The following is a 16,441-nucleotide window of genomic DNA, read 5'->3' on the forward strand; positions in this document are numbered from 1 at the left end:
TTATGGATAGGGGATTTACTCAGTGATCGAATGCAAAAAGTAAAAATTAATGGTGTTATCTCAAACAGCATTATTTCTAACACAGGTGCACCACAAGGTTGTGTCCTGTCGCCGCTTTTGTTCAGCTTATATACATATGATCTCAGGTGTAATGATAGCTCGTGTCGTATAGTCAAGTTCGCAGACGACACATGTATCACAGGTCTTATCATGAATGACGATGAAAGTGTCTACAGGAATGAAGTATTCAAACTTATTAAATGGTTTGAAGACAATTTCCTACACTTGAACGTGAACAAACAAATGAGATGATCTTCGAGTTTAGGCGGAAAATAACAACACCACTGAAGCCTCTATCGATAGACAATACTGATGTTAAAATAACTAGAGTGTGAAAATATTTAGGGGTATGGATTGATGACAAATTAAACTGAAACATAAACACAACTAAGCTATGCATTAAGACAAATCAACGGCTTTATTTCCTCCTCCTTATCATCTGGCAGCACAACAAGGTGGACTTAGATAGTTTTCTAATACACCTCAACTCTCAACATCGTAACATAGCATTCACAGTGGAAAAGGAAAACGACCACAGTTTACCATTCCTTGACGTATTTGTCACAAAGGAACCCGAGGGCACTTTGTCCCACAAAGTATATCGCAAACCCACGCACACGGACAGATATTTGAACCTGCAAGTGAAAAAGAAATTTCTGAAATTGTCAAAAACTCGCCTGCTAAATCTTGCAGTCTTGATCCAGTTCCTACTCTGTTAATTAAATTCTGTTGTTTTTGTTCCACTAATTACACGTGTCGTTAATCTGTCTTTGGAAACTGAGGTTTTCCCAGATATTTGTAAAATCTCGCACATACGTCCTCAATTAAAGAAATCGGGTCTTGATCTTGAAAAGCTATCCAATTACAGACCAGTATCAAATCTGTGTTTTCTTGGAAAAGTAATTGAAAAATTGGTATCTAAACGTATACTATCACACGTAAAGGATAATCCTTTGCATTCGTCACTTCCTCCTCGTCTTCCCAGTTTTCCCAGTCTTTCTCCTCCTCCTCCTCCTCGTCGTCAGATCTTTCGATTGGTATCACAGTAATGCTATTGCCTGCCACTTCAGACTGTAAGAAAAACAAATGGTCAAGTTCATTTTCATCTGTAATTAAATTAATATAAAATAAATGAATAATTCCGAGTATTATCAATATATTGTTTACTGTGTTATTGTTTTCTTTCTCTTCTTTCTTTTTTTCTTTCTTTTCCTCATCCATCTTTTCTTTCTTCTTTTTCTTTTCCCTTTTCTCCTCCTCTTTCTTTTCATCCTTCTCCATTTTGGTCTTTCTTTTCTGCTTCTCCTTTTCCTGCTTCTTCTTTTTTTTATTCTCCTTGTTATCAGCTTGTGAAAACGCTAGACTATAAAGTATAATGTAAGTAAATATAAAGTTATTGATAATACTTACTATCAGGCATGGTAAATGTTTAAAAAAGACAGGCTGTTGTTAGGCCTAATTATTATTTGTCATACCTTTTGAGCATATCCATCGTAGACATTTTTAAGCATTTTTTCAGCTTCATCTGCAGTTGCCAATGTCAACTCTTGGTCGTAACCATGATCAATAGCTACAGCAGCAGCATTGTTTGTGGTAGATGCAGCGTTAGTGGCAGATGCAGCTGCAGAGGTAGAGGCAGGTGTAGCTGCAGCAGCAACCGCGTTGGTGGTAGATACAGCTACATCGTTGGTGTCAGATGCAGCGGCAACTTGTATGACCTATAAAACATTTAATCAAATTTAATTAGCAAATGCATAAAACCATGAATGATGTAATGTAATGTAATAAGATCCAAAGGCAATCAACTATCACATAAGACACCAAACAACTATTCTGCCATTGGTCAATCAATTATTTATCAATTATTGATGAATTCATGAATAGATAATCTATAATAAACTATAACGTTCAATAAGCCAATTTAAAATTATCTTTCGAAATAATTACAGCCTTCATGATTGAATTATTATATTTATTTATTGTTAGGTGATTTTGATTATTTCGGTTGTTTTTTGTATCATGTTTAAGTTTCATTCATTCATTATTTTTTTAATTGATCAGATGATATAAATGTATTCAATCAATAAGACCAATTATTAGTAAATTAATGATAATTTAATTAATATTATTTTAAATATTAAAATGAATTTAATGGAACTAAAAGTTATTGATTTATTTAACTATTAATTTATTAACAATATATTTTAAAAAAATACCAAATTGTTAGTTAATTTAAATAAATACTTAAATTCAATTCAACTAGAGGGTTCGCTCGCTTCGCTCGCGCACCCTCTAGTGGGTGTACCCGAATGGTCCTCGAAAACATGACCAACACCTCTGGAAATTGAAGCCCGGGTGACACCTATGCATATGACTGATGAGTAATGTATGTTTATTTTGTGATGTTTCATGGTGGTCCATAAATTAGGTACGCCAAAAATATCGCTTCCAGGGTAATAGCCTATAGCAAATTAGAGTTTAAAAAATGTACGAATAGAGAGAACAATATAGGCTAATTATTATATTCGTCTTGTGTGTGTGAGATTTGAACCTGTACTGAAAATAAGTTTGGTAAGATGCGAAATGTATACCAATTATGATTGATTACGTCCCCTGTCAGTAATGATGTATGTACACTTGACAGCAATCGGTGGTTAGGAACGTAAAGGGGAAAAGTTACTAAATAGATTTATTTATTTGTAAACAAAATGTACATTAATTCTCCCTGTAATGATGTAAAAACTTTCCACAATTGGTATTACAACAATGGGTATAATGCGAATAATAATACAGTATAATTGTAAAGAACAGTATACGTATGTGATGGGTTTGTCACACGGAAGTGAGCCCTCTAGAGTAAAAGGGAGGAGATGAATAAAGATGGACGACAACTACAACGTGTTTTGTTATATTCTTATTGTTGGTTTCAGCCTAACGAGCGAGCCCGTAACAAATTGGGGGGGGGGGGGGTGTCATCCGAGAACAAAGTACGGAATTGTAGTTGTAGATCAAACTGATGGTAATTTTAGTTACTTATTCTAAGCTGGTTTTAGGTTTAGAGTCGTTTTATAACGAACGAGGTTTGGCGGTCGTCAAGCCAGTACACTGTGTTGTTGTTTTAGGCTTGTGTAGGCTTGCCTGTGATAGTATTAGTAGAAGTCGGTTTGGCTTTGATTTTAGGGGTCTAGGCCTAGGCCTAGTTATTGAGACCACGGTGCACGGTAGGTTTAATACTGTGTGGGCTTGGCAGGTATTTAATTACGGGTGCCTTAATTATCGTCATACTGGTTATTTTAACCTGTGTTTTTGTTTGTTTGTTTCGAATAGAAACTAGGCCTAGGCCTATGTCAGAAAGTGATTTTGACGAGGAATTTTTGGATAGCATGTCCATTGAGGTGGTAGCTCAGCTATCAGAGGAGCGTTTGCGACTAGCATCTATAAATGATTCCATGAATAAATATGACTTGATAAATGTGATTGGAAATCATGTTGGTTTAATTACTCATGAATCCGTAAAAACTGCGGGGAATGAGGTCGAGTTGGCTAGAATTGAGTTGGAGCATGAAAAATTGATTTTTGAAAAAAGAAAAATAGAGATGCAAACTCAAAGAGAAATGGAAAAAGAAAAACATGAATTTGAGTTAAGGAAATTAGAATTAGCTAACCAAATGGGTCACACCACACGGGTTTCTACACCTAATGATTCAGAGATTACTCAGAATATTAAATGGGTTCCCAAGTTTAATGAGGACGAGGTAGAGACATATTTTTTAGCTTTTGAGAAAATTGCTAATAGATTAAAGTGGCCTGCTAAACACTGGACTGTGTTGTTACAAACTGCTCTTGTGGGTAAAGCCCAAGAGGTATTTTCTGCATTGGCTGATGATCAATGTGAAAGCTATGATGCGGTTAAAACTGCTGTTTTGTCAGCTTATGAGTTAGTTCCAGAGGCGTAAGTAGTAGATAAGGTACTTCAGCCCAATGTTGACCTTGGTGTATTTTTATAATTAATTAATTAGATTAATTTCCTGTTATTGTAATAATTAAATTATTCTTAATCTTAATTAATGAAGGTCATTCTTTCCTGGTTTCGTAATAATTAAAGTATTCTTAATTAATGAAGGTCGTTCTTTTCCTGGGTTCTTAATAATTAAATTATTCTTAATTAATGAAGGTCTTCTATAGGTATAATAAATTATTTTTCTGGCGCGTATTTTTGATTTGTCCTTTCTCCCATCTCTCCATTTTTTCCCTTTGTTGTTGTTTAATTAAGGTGTTTCCTGGGTCCATGTTTTCCGTTTGGTCGAAGGCTAAATCTAATGGTCACTGTTGTGGGAAGGTCTTCCTAATTATTTAAGGGGTTGTTTGACCAATCTTAATAGCGGACACATTTCCTAAAGGAAGTTCTAAGTACCTTTGTTTGTTTGTTTTTTAATTTAATTAGTGTCATGGAATGGTATAAAAACAACGCAAGTGTGGGTAATTCTTTATTCGCTTACTGAACCAAGACTTATTACTGATTTTTTTTTACAATGGCTCATTATGCATCATCATCATCATCTTCCGATTCTAACGATAGCTTGTTTATCGAATGCCAGAGAGCAGTTGAAGCTATCGTTAGTTTATCGCGGAATAATGTCGAAAATATCGATACCAACAATGTTGTCCCCGATATTGGACTACTAGAAGATTTCGTATTTAATGACCAGGACCTTGATTTGGATGTTAGCCAGAGTGTTTCTGAAGCCGATAGCCTCTCACTTTCGGATATTTGCAATAATGCTATTGAGATAGTGCAGGAGCTATCGGCTAATTTACGTATTGATCACGTAGAAGTAAGTGTTTGTTTATTTTATTTTTTACGTAATATTTATTTTACCGTGTATAATTCTTAAAAGTAGATTGTGTGTAACCGAACGTGTGTTTACAGCGTTTTACGGTTTCTTTGCGTTTCTTTCTAATTTATTTATTTTTTTTTAATATTTTTTTTTTTACCGTGTATATCTCTCGTTTACGGTTTATATACGTTTTCCTTTCTAATTTATCTATTTATTTTTTTCTGTATAGTACGGTGTTGGTGCTCACACCAAATGTTTGAGTTTGAGAGGAAATGTCGAGATTAATGATTCAGTGGAGTCTTCGATTATTGAGGTACAGTAACTATCGTTTTTTTCTCTTTACTACTGTTGTTGTTGTTGTTGTTGTTGTTGTTGTACCACGTCTTTTATTTCTTTTTCTTTACTGTTTTTCTCTGTTTGTTTTCAGCCTGCACCCATACAATATGGAAGGGGCGTTAATAGAAAGAGGCTCAGAATCGAAGACGGAGAAAAAGAAGAATTTGCGATATTGATACTATTGAAGACGAGGACCTTAATCTTGATGAGGTAGAGTTGAATCACTTCTGTAGAATCGTTCAATTAGCTGATAGGTTTAACCAACGTTTTAACGCGTCTATTAGCGATTTTTTAGTTAATTTTTTAAATATTGATTTAAGTTTAGAAGTGATTCTGTCCACACTGTATCGAATTTTTGAGCATGTCGTCGATAATCTCTGCATTAACGTGCATGTCGACAAAAAAGATGCAATCAAAATTACCAAATTATTGTCATTTCAAATAACAATTTAAATTCTGTCAATTTTAGCGGCGATTATAGAAAGAAGCAGATATATCTTTATCATCATTCTAATCATTACGATCTCATAACCACAATGACAGGTTTTCTAAAAATTGATTATTTTTGCGATAGATGTCATAAGGGGTATAATCACAAATACCAACACAATTGTCAATTTACGTGCGTGCTGTGTAAGCACAATGACTGCCCCTCTTCTAATTCTTTTGAAAATAGAGAGAGTAGAATAGAGTGTAAAGAATGTAATAGATTTTTTAAGGATAAGCAATGTTTCACCAATCATAAAAAATCTCCTGATTCTAAAAAAGTTTCAGTATGTGACAAAATTAAAAATTGTTCAACTTATAATAGGATCGTTCAAAAAGATCACAATTGTCAAAACCGTTTTTGTAGAATTTGTGGGACTTTCGTTTCATACGATCATCAATGCTACATGGAACCGGTTGTAGCCCCTACTGTAAGCATACTGAAAAAAAGTTTAAGAATCAGGAGGCCCGTAACAGAGCTGTCACTAAATATTTCTTTTTTGATTTAGAATGCACGCAAGATACAGGCGAACACAAACCAAATTTATACGTTCTTCAAAAAACTTGTCTTAATTGTATCGACGGTGCTAATGATTCCGCCGATTGTGACGTGTGTGGGGATAAAACAGTGGTTTTTCATGGGGGGTCTGCATGCGAAGATTTCTGCAATTACGTATTCAAAGATTACAAATTTAACGAAAATATTACGTGTATCGCTCACAACTTCCAGGGTTATGATAGCTACTTCGTGCTCAACTACCTGTACGAAAACTCCATTGTACCGGATGTAATTGCTCGCGGTGGTAAACTTATTTCGATTAGGACTAAAGAAACGAACATTCGATTCATCGATTCCCTTTCATTTCTGCCCATGCCTCTATCAAAATTGCCCAAAACTTTTGGCATCTCCGAACTTAAAAAAGGTTACTTTCCTCATTATTTCAATTCTTTAGAAAATCAAAATTACGTAGGTCCTTAACCCGATTCTTCAAATTATTCCCCCGATAAAATGACTACTTCAGGTCGAGAATCTTTCTTTAAATGGTACAACCAGAAAATTGAAAGTAATCAAGTATTTGATCTTAAAAAAGAACTCGTCGAGTATTGTATCAGCGATGTAGATATTCTCAGAAAGTGTTGTCTTACTTTTAGACATCTTTTTTTGAAAGTAACTATATCGCCGAAAAACCCTCTACTCGGCGGTGTTGACCCCTTTTCAAATAATTTAATGACAATTGCCTCAGCGTGTAACCACGTATTTTCTAGAAATTTTTTAAAACCATCCACCATCGCTCTATTTCCATCATCAGGGTATCTAACAACCGTTAACCATTCTCACTCTAGCATGGAATGGCTGTGCTACGAGTCGCATAAAAGGGGGGGGGTCTTTATCCATCATGCCAGAAATGGAGGGGAAAAAATGTTTGGACCTTACTCTGTCGACGGCGCATGTTTAGAAAACAAAATAATTTTCGAATTTATGGGGTGTTTTTTCCACGGGTGCCAAGATTGTTATAGACCCGATTCCATTAATCCCTTCAATAACGAGACCATGTTGGAATGCTTTGTCAAGACAAGCAAGAAAACACGGTTTCTGAAGGAACAATTTCCAGATTTCGAATACGTCGAAATTTGGGGGCACGAATGGAAACGGATCAAACAATCGTTGGCCCCAAACATTAAATCTATCGTCTCCAAAGTTCCTTTAATTAGGCAAACTTTGAATCCAAGAGACGCGTTTTTCGGTGGGAGGACTAATGCCAGTTGTTTGTTCTATAAGGTAAAACCGGGTGAAGAAATTAATTACATAGATTATACTTCCTTGTATCCTTATGTAAATAAATACGGTACCTACCCCGTAGGGCATCCTGAAATCAATGATCGCAACGACATGTCCACAGATATCAACGATTATTTCGGCTTGATAAAGTGTACAATCGAAGCGCCTAAAAAATTATTCCGTCCGGTCTTACCTTATAGATCAAACGGTAAATTAATGTTTGCTCTCTGTAGAACATGCGCCGATTCTCAACAACAAACCGCTTGCAATCATTCCGGTACAGATAGAGAATTTACAGGTTCTTGGGCAACGATCGAAGTCGCTAAAGCCGTGGAAGTTGGGTACAAGATACGTAAAGTTCACGTAGTATGGCACTTTAAAAATAAAAGCGCGTACTCTGCAGATTCTCCCTCGTCCGGTCTATTTGCCTCTTACATTAACACCTTTTTAAAATTGAAACAAGAAGCTTCGGGTTGGCCTGAATGGTGTAAAACGCCCGAAGATAAACAAAAATACATTTCGGACTATCGAACCGTAGAAGGTATCGACTTGAATCATGACGACATTGCGTACAATCCTGGGCTTCGATCTCTGGCCAAATTAATGCTAAATAGTTTTTGGGGTAAATTTGGCCAGCGTGAAAATCTCACGAGAATTAAATATACGCAAGATCCTAACGAGGTTTACGATATTTTATCGAACCCTGGGATAACCGTTCATGACATAAATTTTGTTAATGATGATTTGGCGGAGGTAAAATACGAGGACGAGGAACAATTTGTTGCAGTTAACCGAAAGGTTAACGTTGTCATTGGCGCATTTACCTGTATTACGATACTGACAGCGTAATCTTCGTATCAAAACCCGGGGATTGGGACCCTCCCCTGGGCGACTATTTGGGTCAGTTAACGAGGTCGATCCTAAAGATGGTAAATTCATCGAGTCCTTCGTTTCTGGGGGGCTTAAGAACTACGCCTATAAATTGGATACGGGGAAGACCGTTTGTAAAGTTAAGGGTTTTACCCTTAACTTTACAAACGCTCAGAAAATTAATTTTGACACCGTCTCCAATATGGTAAGGGGTGTTGGTCCCGATACAATTAAGACGGTTGAGAAGAATCGCATAACGCGCAAGCCAAAAACACGCAAGATAGTCAACGAAACATCGCCTAAAGACTATCGAATCGTGTACGACAAAAGAATTATTATCGAAAATTATCGTACAGTTCCTTACGGGTATGTTTGGTGAATCACGGCAATAAATTTCTTTTTAAAAATGTAAACATACTTTGTTATAGATAATTATTTGTTACTCTTTATACATTCTTTACCGTACTCTCTCTTTTTTTATAGTTTGAACAAAATATATTTGTAGTTTTAATGTAAATATTTTTATACCTGTTTTAATATAAATAATTTTTATACCCGTTTTTTAAAGTCGAATTTTTGCGGGTTAAGTAAATATATTTTTAAATATTTTTCCGCTTGATTCTTATGTCGATACCGTTTCTCTTTTTGTAGATTAAGTAAATATATTTCGTAATTTTAATTTAAATATTTTTCCACTTGAATTCTTATGTCGATACCGTTTCTCTTTTTGTAGCTTATTAGTGAATATTGTTATAACTGTTTTAATGTTAATAAATTTTATACTTATAAAATCGATTTTTGTAGATTAAGCAATATTTTTGTAATTTTAATTTTAATATTTTTCCACTTGAATTCTTATGTCGATACTGTTTCTCCTTTTTGTAGATTAAGTAAATATATATTTTCCACTTGAATTTCTTATGTCGATACCGTTTCTCTTTTTGTAGCTTATTAGTGAATATTGTTATAACTGTTTTAATGTTAATAAATTTTATACTTATAAAATCGATTTTTGTAGATTAAGCAATATTTTTGTAATTTTAATTTTAATATTTTTCCACTTGAATTCTTATGTCGATACTGTTTCTCCTTTTTGTAGATTAAGTAAATATATATTTTCCACTTGAATTTCTTATGTCGATACCGTTTCTCTTTTTGTAGCTTATTAGTGAATATTGTTATAACTGTTTTAATGTTAATAAATTTTATACTTATAAAATCGATTTTTGTAGATTAAGCAATATTTTTGTAATTTTAATTTTAATATTTTTCCACTTGAATTCTTATGTCGATACCGTTTCTCATTTTGCAGATTAAGCAAATATATTTTTGTAAAGTTATTTTGTTTTATGCGAAATTTGAAATAAATGTAATCACTGTACTTGTTTATAATATATATACTTGTCTGTTTCTTAATGTTGACGTGGAAGATGACGATAACAACAACAACAACAAAAGACGTACGTAATGGTGACTGTAATTTTATTTTATCGTATCCAATATAAATATTGTAATCTCTCCTCTTTCTTGTTTAAATTTTTTATTTATCCGACGTCACCAAACAATTCGTTCCAGCAAGGCCATATAAATGCCTACTAGCCAGTCGATCAAGTACCATGCTTTGTTAATTCCTAACTTCGTACTACATAGAACAAGTTCCTATAAAAATAATAATAATAATAATAATAATAAATAAAAGATAATATAAAAACAATTAATTACCAAAAATGATAATAAATGAAAAAAAAAAGAAATTTACTTACCAAATCACTGTCGTTACGAAGTTCTAATGAGGAAAACTTTTCCTTCACAAATTCGCAGGAAACGTGTAAAACGTTTTCTAATTCTAAAACAGTATCACACTGCATGGCAACACTTGCGCATACTGAAATTCCTGTCACGAGTCTACGGACGTGTATGTTTTGATCAATCATCATTTGCTTCAACACACTATCCAACGTCTCCGAAGTAATTTCGTTACACAAGGCAATCAATCCATACTTTTTCTCCACCTCGTTACAAAGGCGAATAGTACTATGGAGGATTGGGGAGTCCCACACAACTTTCCCCGTTAATTTATATTCAATGTACGATAAAGTTAGTTTTTCCAAATCTGCCATTTCTCTCTCTATTAGTACACAGACGTTAATGACGTTGGAATTGATTTTTAGGATTTGATATACAATCATTTGTTAACGTAATTATCTTTATTAATCTCCTATTGGTTTATATTCTCGTCTCCCATCCCTTTCATTTTTTCTATATTGGGATGATGTGGATAAGGAACCCTTCACCTCGTTATAAAGTACCGATATACAAAGGCGATGAATCATTAAAACTGAAGATGACGTGTGTACTGGTAACCCCCTTCACCGCCGTAATTAGTGGACCGACCTCATCGGGAAAATCATATTTCGTGAAGCAATTATTGGAAAGCCATTATTTCGATAAGCCGTTCGATGACATCACGTGGTGTTATGGGGAATACCAGCCCCTTTTCACCGAACTGAGCGGATCTATTAACAACATTCAATTTATATAAGGGATAATTCGATAGAAACGATGGAACCGTCAAAAAACCATTTAGTAATCATTGATGATTTAATGACCGAGTGTAGTCGCGATAAAAGAGTGGTAAATATGTTTACAAAGGGATCGCATCATAGAAACATTTCGGTTAAATTCATTATGCAAAACTTTTTCTACGGTTCTAAAGAAATCCGTACCATCACTTTAAACGCTCACTATATAATACTGTTTAAAAACCCTCGGGATAAATCTCAAATAGCTAACCTATCCAAACAAAATGTATCCCGGAAGGACGATTTCTACGGGAGGCTTTTGAAGACGCTACCCGTGTACCGTACGGCTTTCTTTTAATCGATCTAAAAGCAAATACTCCGGAGGAAATGTGAGAGTTAGAAGTAACATATTTTCAAAAAACAATCACTTTGTTTACGTACCGAGAATATAAAACGCGACCTGTACCGTTCCATTAAATCATTTACCCGTTTACGAACACCATGTCGAAACGTATCAAAAAGAACGCTGAAACTATTCTTTTCCTAGCCCACTGTTCACCGCCTCAAAGAAAACTAATCCTGGAAAACTATAACTATATTTTAAAAGCTGTTATCTTGCGGCCGCCACTTAATAATTAGTACATGTCCCGTCACGTGACATGTACGTGCATTGGATCGGAGGCGATGTTGCATATGGAACGCCATCGCTGCCTCCGGCAGCAAACTTTAATTCTATTCGGCTCTTTTACCATTCGGCGCATTTCTATTCGGCCCATTTACCATTACGTTCGGCTCTTTCAGCATTCGACTCTTTTTTATTCGGCCCATTTACCATACGTTCGGCTCTTTTTGATTTTTTTATACGGCGCAATTAAATTCTGACCTTTTACATGGGGTCAAATGGAAGAAATCAACGGCTGGAAATGAGTCTATGAAAAGTTTACAAAACATATAGATGCAGCATGTAGAGTGTTTGGTTGGTTGAATTAAATGAATTTGAAGGCTATTTCAATATGACTAATCATTTTATTGACATGATTAATGTGTTAGAGAACTTGCAATTGTCCCACCTTATTGACTATTTTGAAAGAGAAAAGGTTTGATTTATGGCCTAGGCTAGCTAGACCTAGTCTAGTGTCTGTCTTTTAACAATAATAATTTACCCTTTCTCTCTCAAAATTTGTTAAAAAATGAATTAATTTTAGGTTATTCAACACATCTTTAATCGTAAATATGGTAAATGGGCCGAATAGAAATGCGCCGAATGCTAAAAGAGCCGATCGTAATGGTTGTAAAAGAGCCCAATAGAATTTAAAAGTAATTAAGTGGCGGCCGCGAAGAATTGAAATTGAGTTGAAAATCTAATGTTGAAATCATAAATTTTGATAAAAAACTCTTTATAATATCTTCCTAAGATAGAAATATGGAAAAATAGCGTCAATGCCAAAACTAATGTTATCAAATCTACGTTTCGCGGTACATCTGAGATAGATAAGGTAGGTAGGCCTATCCAAGGCGGAGATTTGTACCGAAGTTTTTGCATTGCGCTCGCCTATGTCAGAATTAACCATAATTTATATTATAGATTCTATATCGAAAGAAATACTACAAAGTATGCCCTCATCGTTGAAATCCAAAACAAAAACATTACTAGACCGGATAGACCGTTACCGGAAGATGGGCGTAATTGATTGGTCAAGATACGGCGAATTACTAATCGAAGGACAAGCGGTAAAGATAAAGATAAATTTATTGAATGAACGCTTTTGTATCAGCGGCACACGTTTATAAGACGGTGCGTTCATTTACAAGGCAATGTAAAAACAAAAAGAAAAGTATCAAAAACATTTAAGTCTTAACTAAGAAGCGAATTATACAAGTAAAATTAAATTAGTAAAAACAAGGTAATCTTACATATCGAACAATACTTAACCTATATGATGGAGTTAATGTTATTATCTATTTATTATCAGTATTATTAATATTTTCAAGTTTTAAGCGAATATATTATCATTATTATCACTAAAAAAAAATATATATATATATATATATATATATATATATATATAATTGCTAATTGATTTATTATACTGTTATTATTAAAATAAATGCAACTTTTATATGAGTATTTGTTCTTATTATATTTAATATTAATAGTTATTTGTAATTTAATTAAATGTGATACAATTTTTATTATACTATTTAGTCTTATTTTTAGTACTGTATTATTTATTTATTTTATTTAGATTTAGGTTACATTATATAATTTTGAAGAAAAAAAAAAAAAAAAAAAAAAAAAAAATATAATATATTATTGAGTTAGATAAATGGTAAAATAATGTTAGTAGATAATATGGTGGGCGGTAAATATTTATATATTATATATTAAGTGTAGTCTTTCTATGTCTCCATGCAGCAGTTAAGTATTGTTTACAGTGATAGTCTACAATTTCACCGATTCTCTCAAATGGAAATTCTAAATAAAGGTCATCAAGTAAAATATGATGTTGGTATTCGATTGTACCACTTCTAAAATTCTCCCAGAATGTATCATAACCACAATACAATAAATCCATTTTTAGTAAGTTAAAATGTGTTTCTCTTACATTTTTAAGGTTTGAACATTCAAGTAGAAAATGGTCTGTAGTTTCAATTAACTGATTGTTGCATAGCTTGCAAAAACCAGTCTCATTTTCTGACCATGTATTTTTTCTACCTTCTAAATCAAGAGAGTTAGACCTCGCTTTAAACTTTAAACTAATGGAATCAAAATTCACCATATCAAACATGTATGTCTCTGCTTTAGGTTCATGTTTATATTTCAAATATTCGGAGAGGGTTGACTTTGTTTTTGCACCTTCTAACCATTCCTTGATATTTTCTAGAGAGTTGGCATGTGTAAAACTCTTGAACCATTGACTTTCCGGATTTAAATTAAACTTATTTCCTAAATCAAATTTACATAATAAATCTTTGATATGGTTAATCCACTTCCATTTCACCTTATCTTCTACATCCATTATAGATCTACATAGTAGTTTTTGCCACCTTTGGTCGTCCATATTTTTAATTCTGTTAAAATAGGACATCCTAAATTTATTTTGGATGGTGTAGAGTGTCTCCCATCCTAGGTCACCAATCAATGCCGCTTTCGCGACGTTTCTTGGTGCCTTCAAAATAATTCTAGCCATTTGGTATTGTAAATTTTCTAACTTATTTAGTGAACCTTTAGAGTTACATAACCATATTGCAGAGGCGTAATTAATTGTTGGTAATCCTATCGTTCTCCATAAAAGATCACCATAGTATACCCTATTGAAATCATTCTGATTGTTTATAATAGAGGTAATATAGGCTATTATCCTATTTCCCTTTTTGATTACTTCATTGATATTGTCAGAATCTGTATATGAACGTGATATTATTACACCAAGATATTTATACCTTTCTATTTCTGTGATATAATGATTACCAAGGCTCCATGTTCTATGTGGATTTACTCTTTGCCCTGTGACCAGCACATTTGATTTGTCAAAATTAAACTCTAATTTCCATGCTTGTGAATAATCACTTGCTACTTTAAGTAGTTTCACAAGTTCAGACTCATTGTCACCGATTAAAACCACGTCATCAGCAAAAAATAGTGCACCTATTTGTGTGCCATAGATTTGAACACCTAGTTTATGACTTTTGATTAGATTATTTAGTTCGTTAATGTAAATAGAAAAAAGAACTGGTGACAATGAACAGCCTTGTTTCACTCCTTCATTAATGCTAAACTTATCAGATTCTATGTCATTGAACAAAACTTTGCATTTAACATCATCGTATATATTTCTTAGTAAGTTAAGGAGTTTACCACGGATACCAATTCTTTTGGCAGCCGTAATTAACCCTTGTCGCCAGACTGAATCAAAGGCTTTTTTAAAGTCCAAAAAGGCCAGAAATGTTTTTTTACCCTCAGCACGCCTTGTGGCGATAATGCTTTTCAAGACAAAAATGTGGTCTTCACATCTTCTGTCTGTCCGAAAGCCCCCTTGGACTTCACCAAGGATGCCATTTTCTTCTAAAAATTGAGAAATATTATATGCAATAATTCGATTAAAGATTTTTGAAACACATGAATTAAGTGTGATACCTCGATAATTATTGAGATCACGTCGATCTCCTTTTTTAAATATTGGGATAATTATCCCTTCATTCCATTCATTTGGTATAGTTTCAGTTTGTATAATTCTGGTAAACAATTTTTGGAGTGATAATGTGATTAGATTACCTCCGTTTTTTAACATTTCGTTTGTTATAGAGTCAATACCTGGACTTTTGTTATTTTTTGCCTTTGATATAGCATAAGCGACATCATCAAATGAAATATTTATATTATCTAAAATATGATCACAATGAATATTATTACTGTTACTATTATTATCGTGGGAAGAGTGGAGAATACCGTTACTGTTAGTTGTATTAAATTTTGCAATATTGCCAAAGTGTAATTTTAGCGAATTTTTCATATCGTCGTGGTCTGAAGAATATCTTGAAGTTCCTGGTATTAGGATAGAATCAACATTTTGTTTCTGTCGTTTGCCTTTGAGTTCATTCCAAAATTCCTTAGATTGAGGCCCTCCTTTATCCATAATTTTTGAGCAATTTGATATTTTCTTTTGCATTATTTTGCGTTTAAAAAGTGATTTACAGAATTTCCGCTTCTCTTGGTATGTTTCCCATAGAGAATTACAATAATTGATATCAAACTCAATATTATGTTTATTCTTTGAATATAATCTATGTGCTCGACACGATTGTCTACGTTGATTTATAGCATATTTTGTTTCTTTATCAAACCATATCTTTTTGTTTGATCTCGTTTTCTTATAGCCTATTGTATTCTCTGCAACTAGCGTAACTTTGTTTTTCCACTCTACCCAAGCATCGTTCGCATCTAAACGACTAGGGTCCCAATCTTTAAAGTCGTAGTTAATTGAACTACTAAAATCACTCCAATCTTTAGGGATATTCCAATGTTTTGTGTTAGTTTTTGTCACCTTACTGGTTTTACAAATATTATTCTCTATTAGTGTGATTACAAGCATGTTATGATCACTTCCATAATTATACAGTCCAAATTCATCAATAAACAATTCTTTTGTTACTTCATCGGAAGGAAGTAATTTACTCGATTTGACAAAAGACATAATTCAAGAAAAGAAAGGATTTGAACCTATAGACTGGAGAGAGTTTATAACGGTATTGGCGAAATTGAACACCCCAGAAAGTTTGATTGGAAATCCTACGAGACGTCGTACCTTACAAAGAATTAAATCGAGCGGAACACCATCTCTCGCATTACCTAAACGAAAGAAGGAGGATGATTATGACTTCGACGATGATGATGATGATGATGAAAAACTTACCTTTCGAGCAACCGCTAGGAGGCGATCAACTAGACAGCCTAAACCTAAATGGTTAAATTTAAAAAAAAACATTAACCTTTATGTACTATAATGAGGAAAGGAATTGAATAAAAAAAGTAATAAACTCGAACTTGT

At 33.7% G+C, this 16,441-nt stretch overlaps 1 protein-coding gene across 3 annotated transcripts; it reads left to right on the forward strand.

Moving 5' to 3' along the window:
- Positions 1-4,094: 4,094 nt before the first annotated feature.
- LOC140060825 (uncharacterized) lies at positions 4,095-9,682 on the forward strand. 3 transcript variants are annotated; one of them, XM_072107175.1, is made up of 4 exons: positions 4,095-4,895; positions 5,128-5,211; positions 5,326-5,444; positions 6,230-9,682. In XM_072107175.1, exons 1-4 carry the CDS (start codon positions 4,593-4,595, stop codon positions 6,291-6,293), a joined length of 570 nt encoding a protein of 189 aa, XP_071963276.1. In that variant the 5' UTR covers positions 4,095-4,592; the 3' UTR covers positions 6,294-9,682. The 3 variants fall into 3 exon arrangements, with proteins under 3 accessions (XP_071963276.1, XP_071963273.1, XP_071963275.1); XM_072107172.1 differs by having other exon boundaries at positions 6,230-9,680; XM_072107174.1 differs by lacking the exon at positions 4,095-4,895 and having other exon boundaries at positions 4,958-5,211; positions 6,230-9,680.
- Positions 9,683-16,441: the final 6,759 nt, after the last annotated feature.

This window comes from Antedon mediterranea, chromosome 10, assembly GCF_964355755.1.
Source record: "Antedon mediterranea chromosome 10, ecAntMedi1.1, whole genome shotgun sequence".
Taxonomy (NCBI): domain Eukaryota; kingdom Metazoa; phylum Echinodermata; class Crinoidea; order Comatulida; family Antedonidae; genus Antedon; species Antedon mediterranea.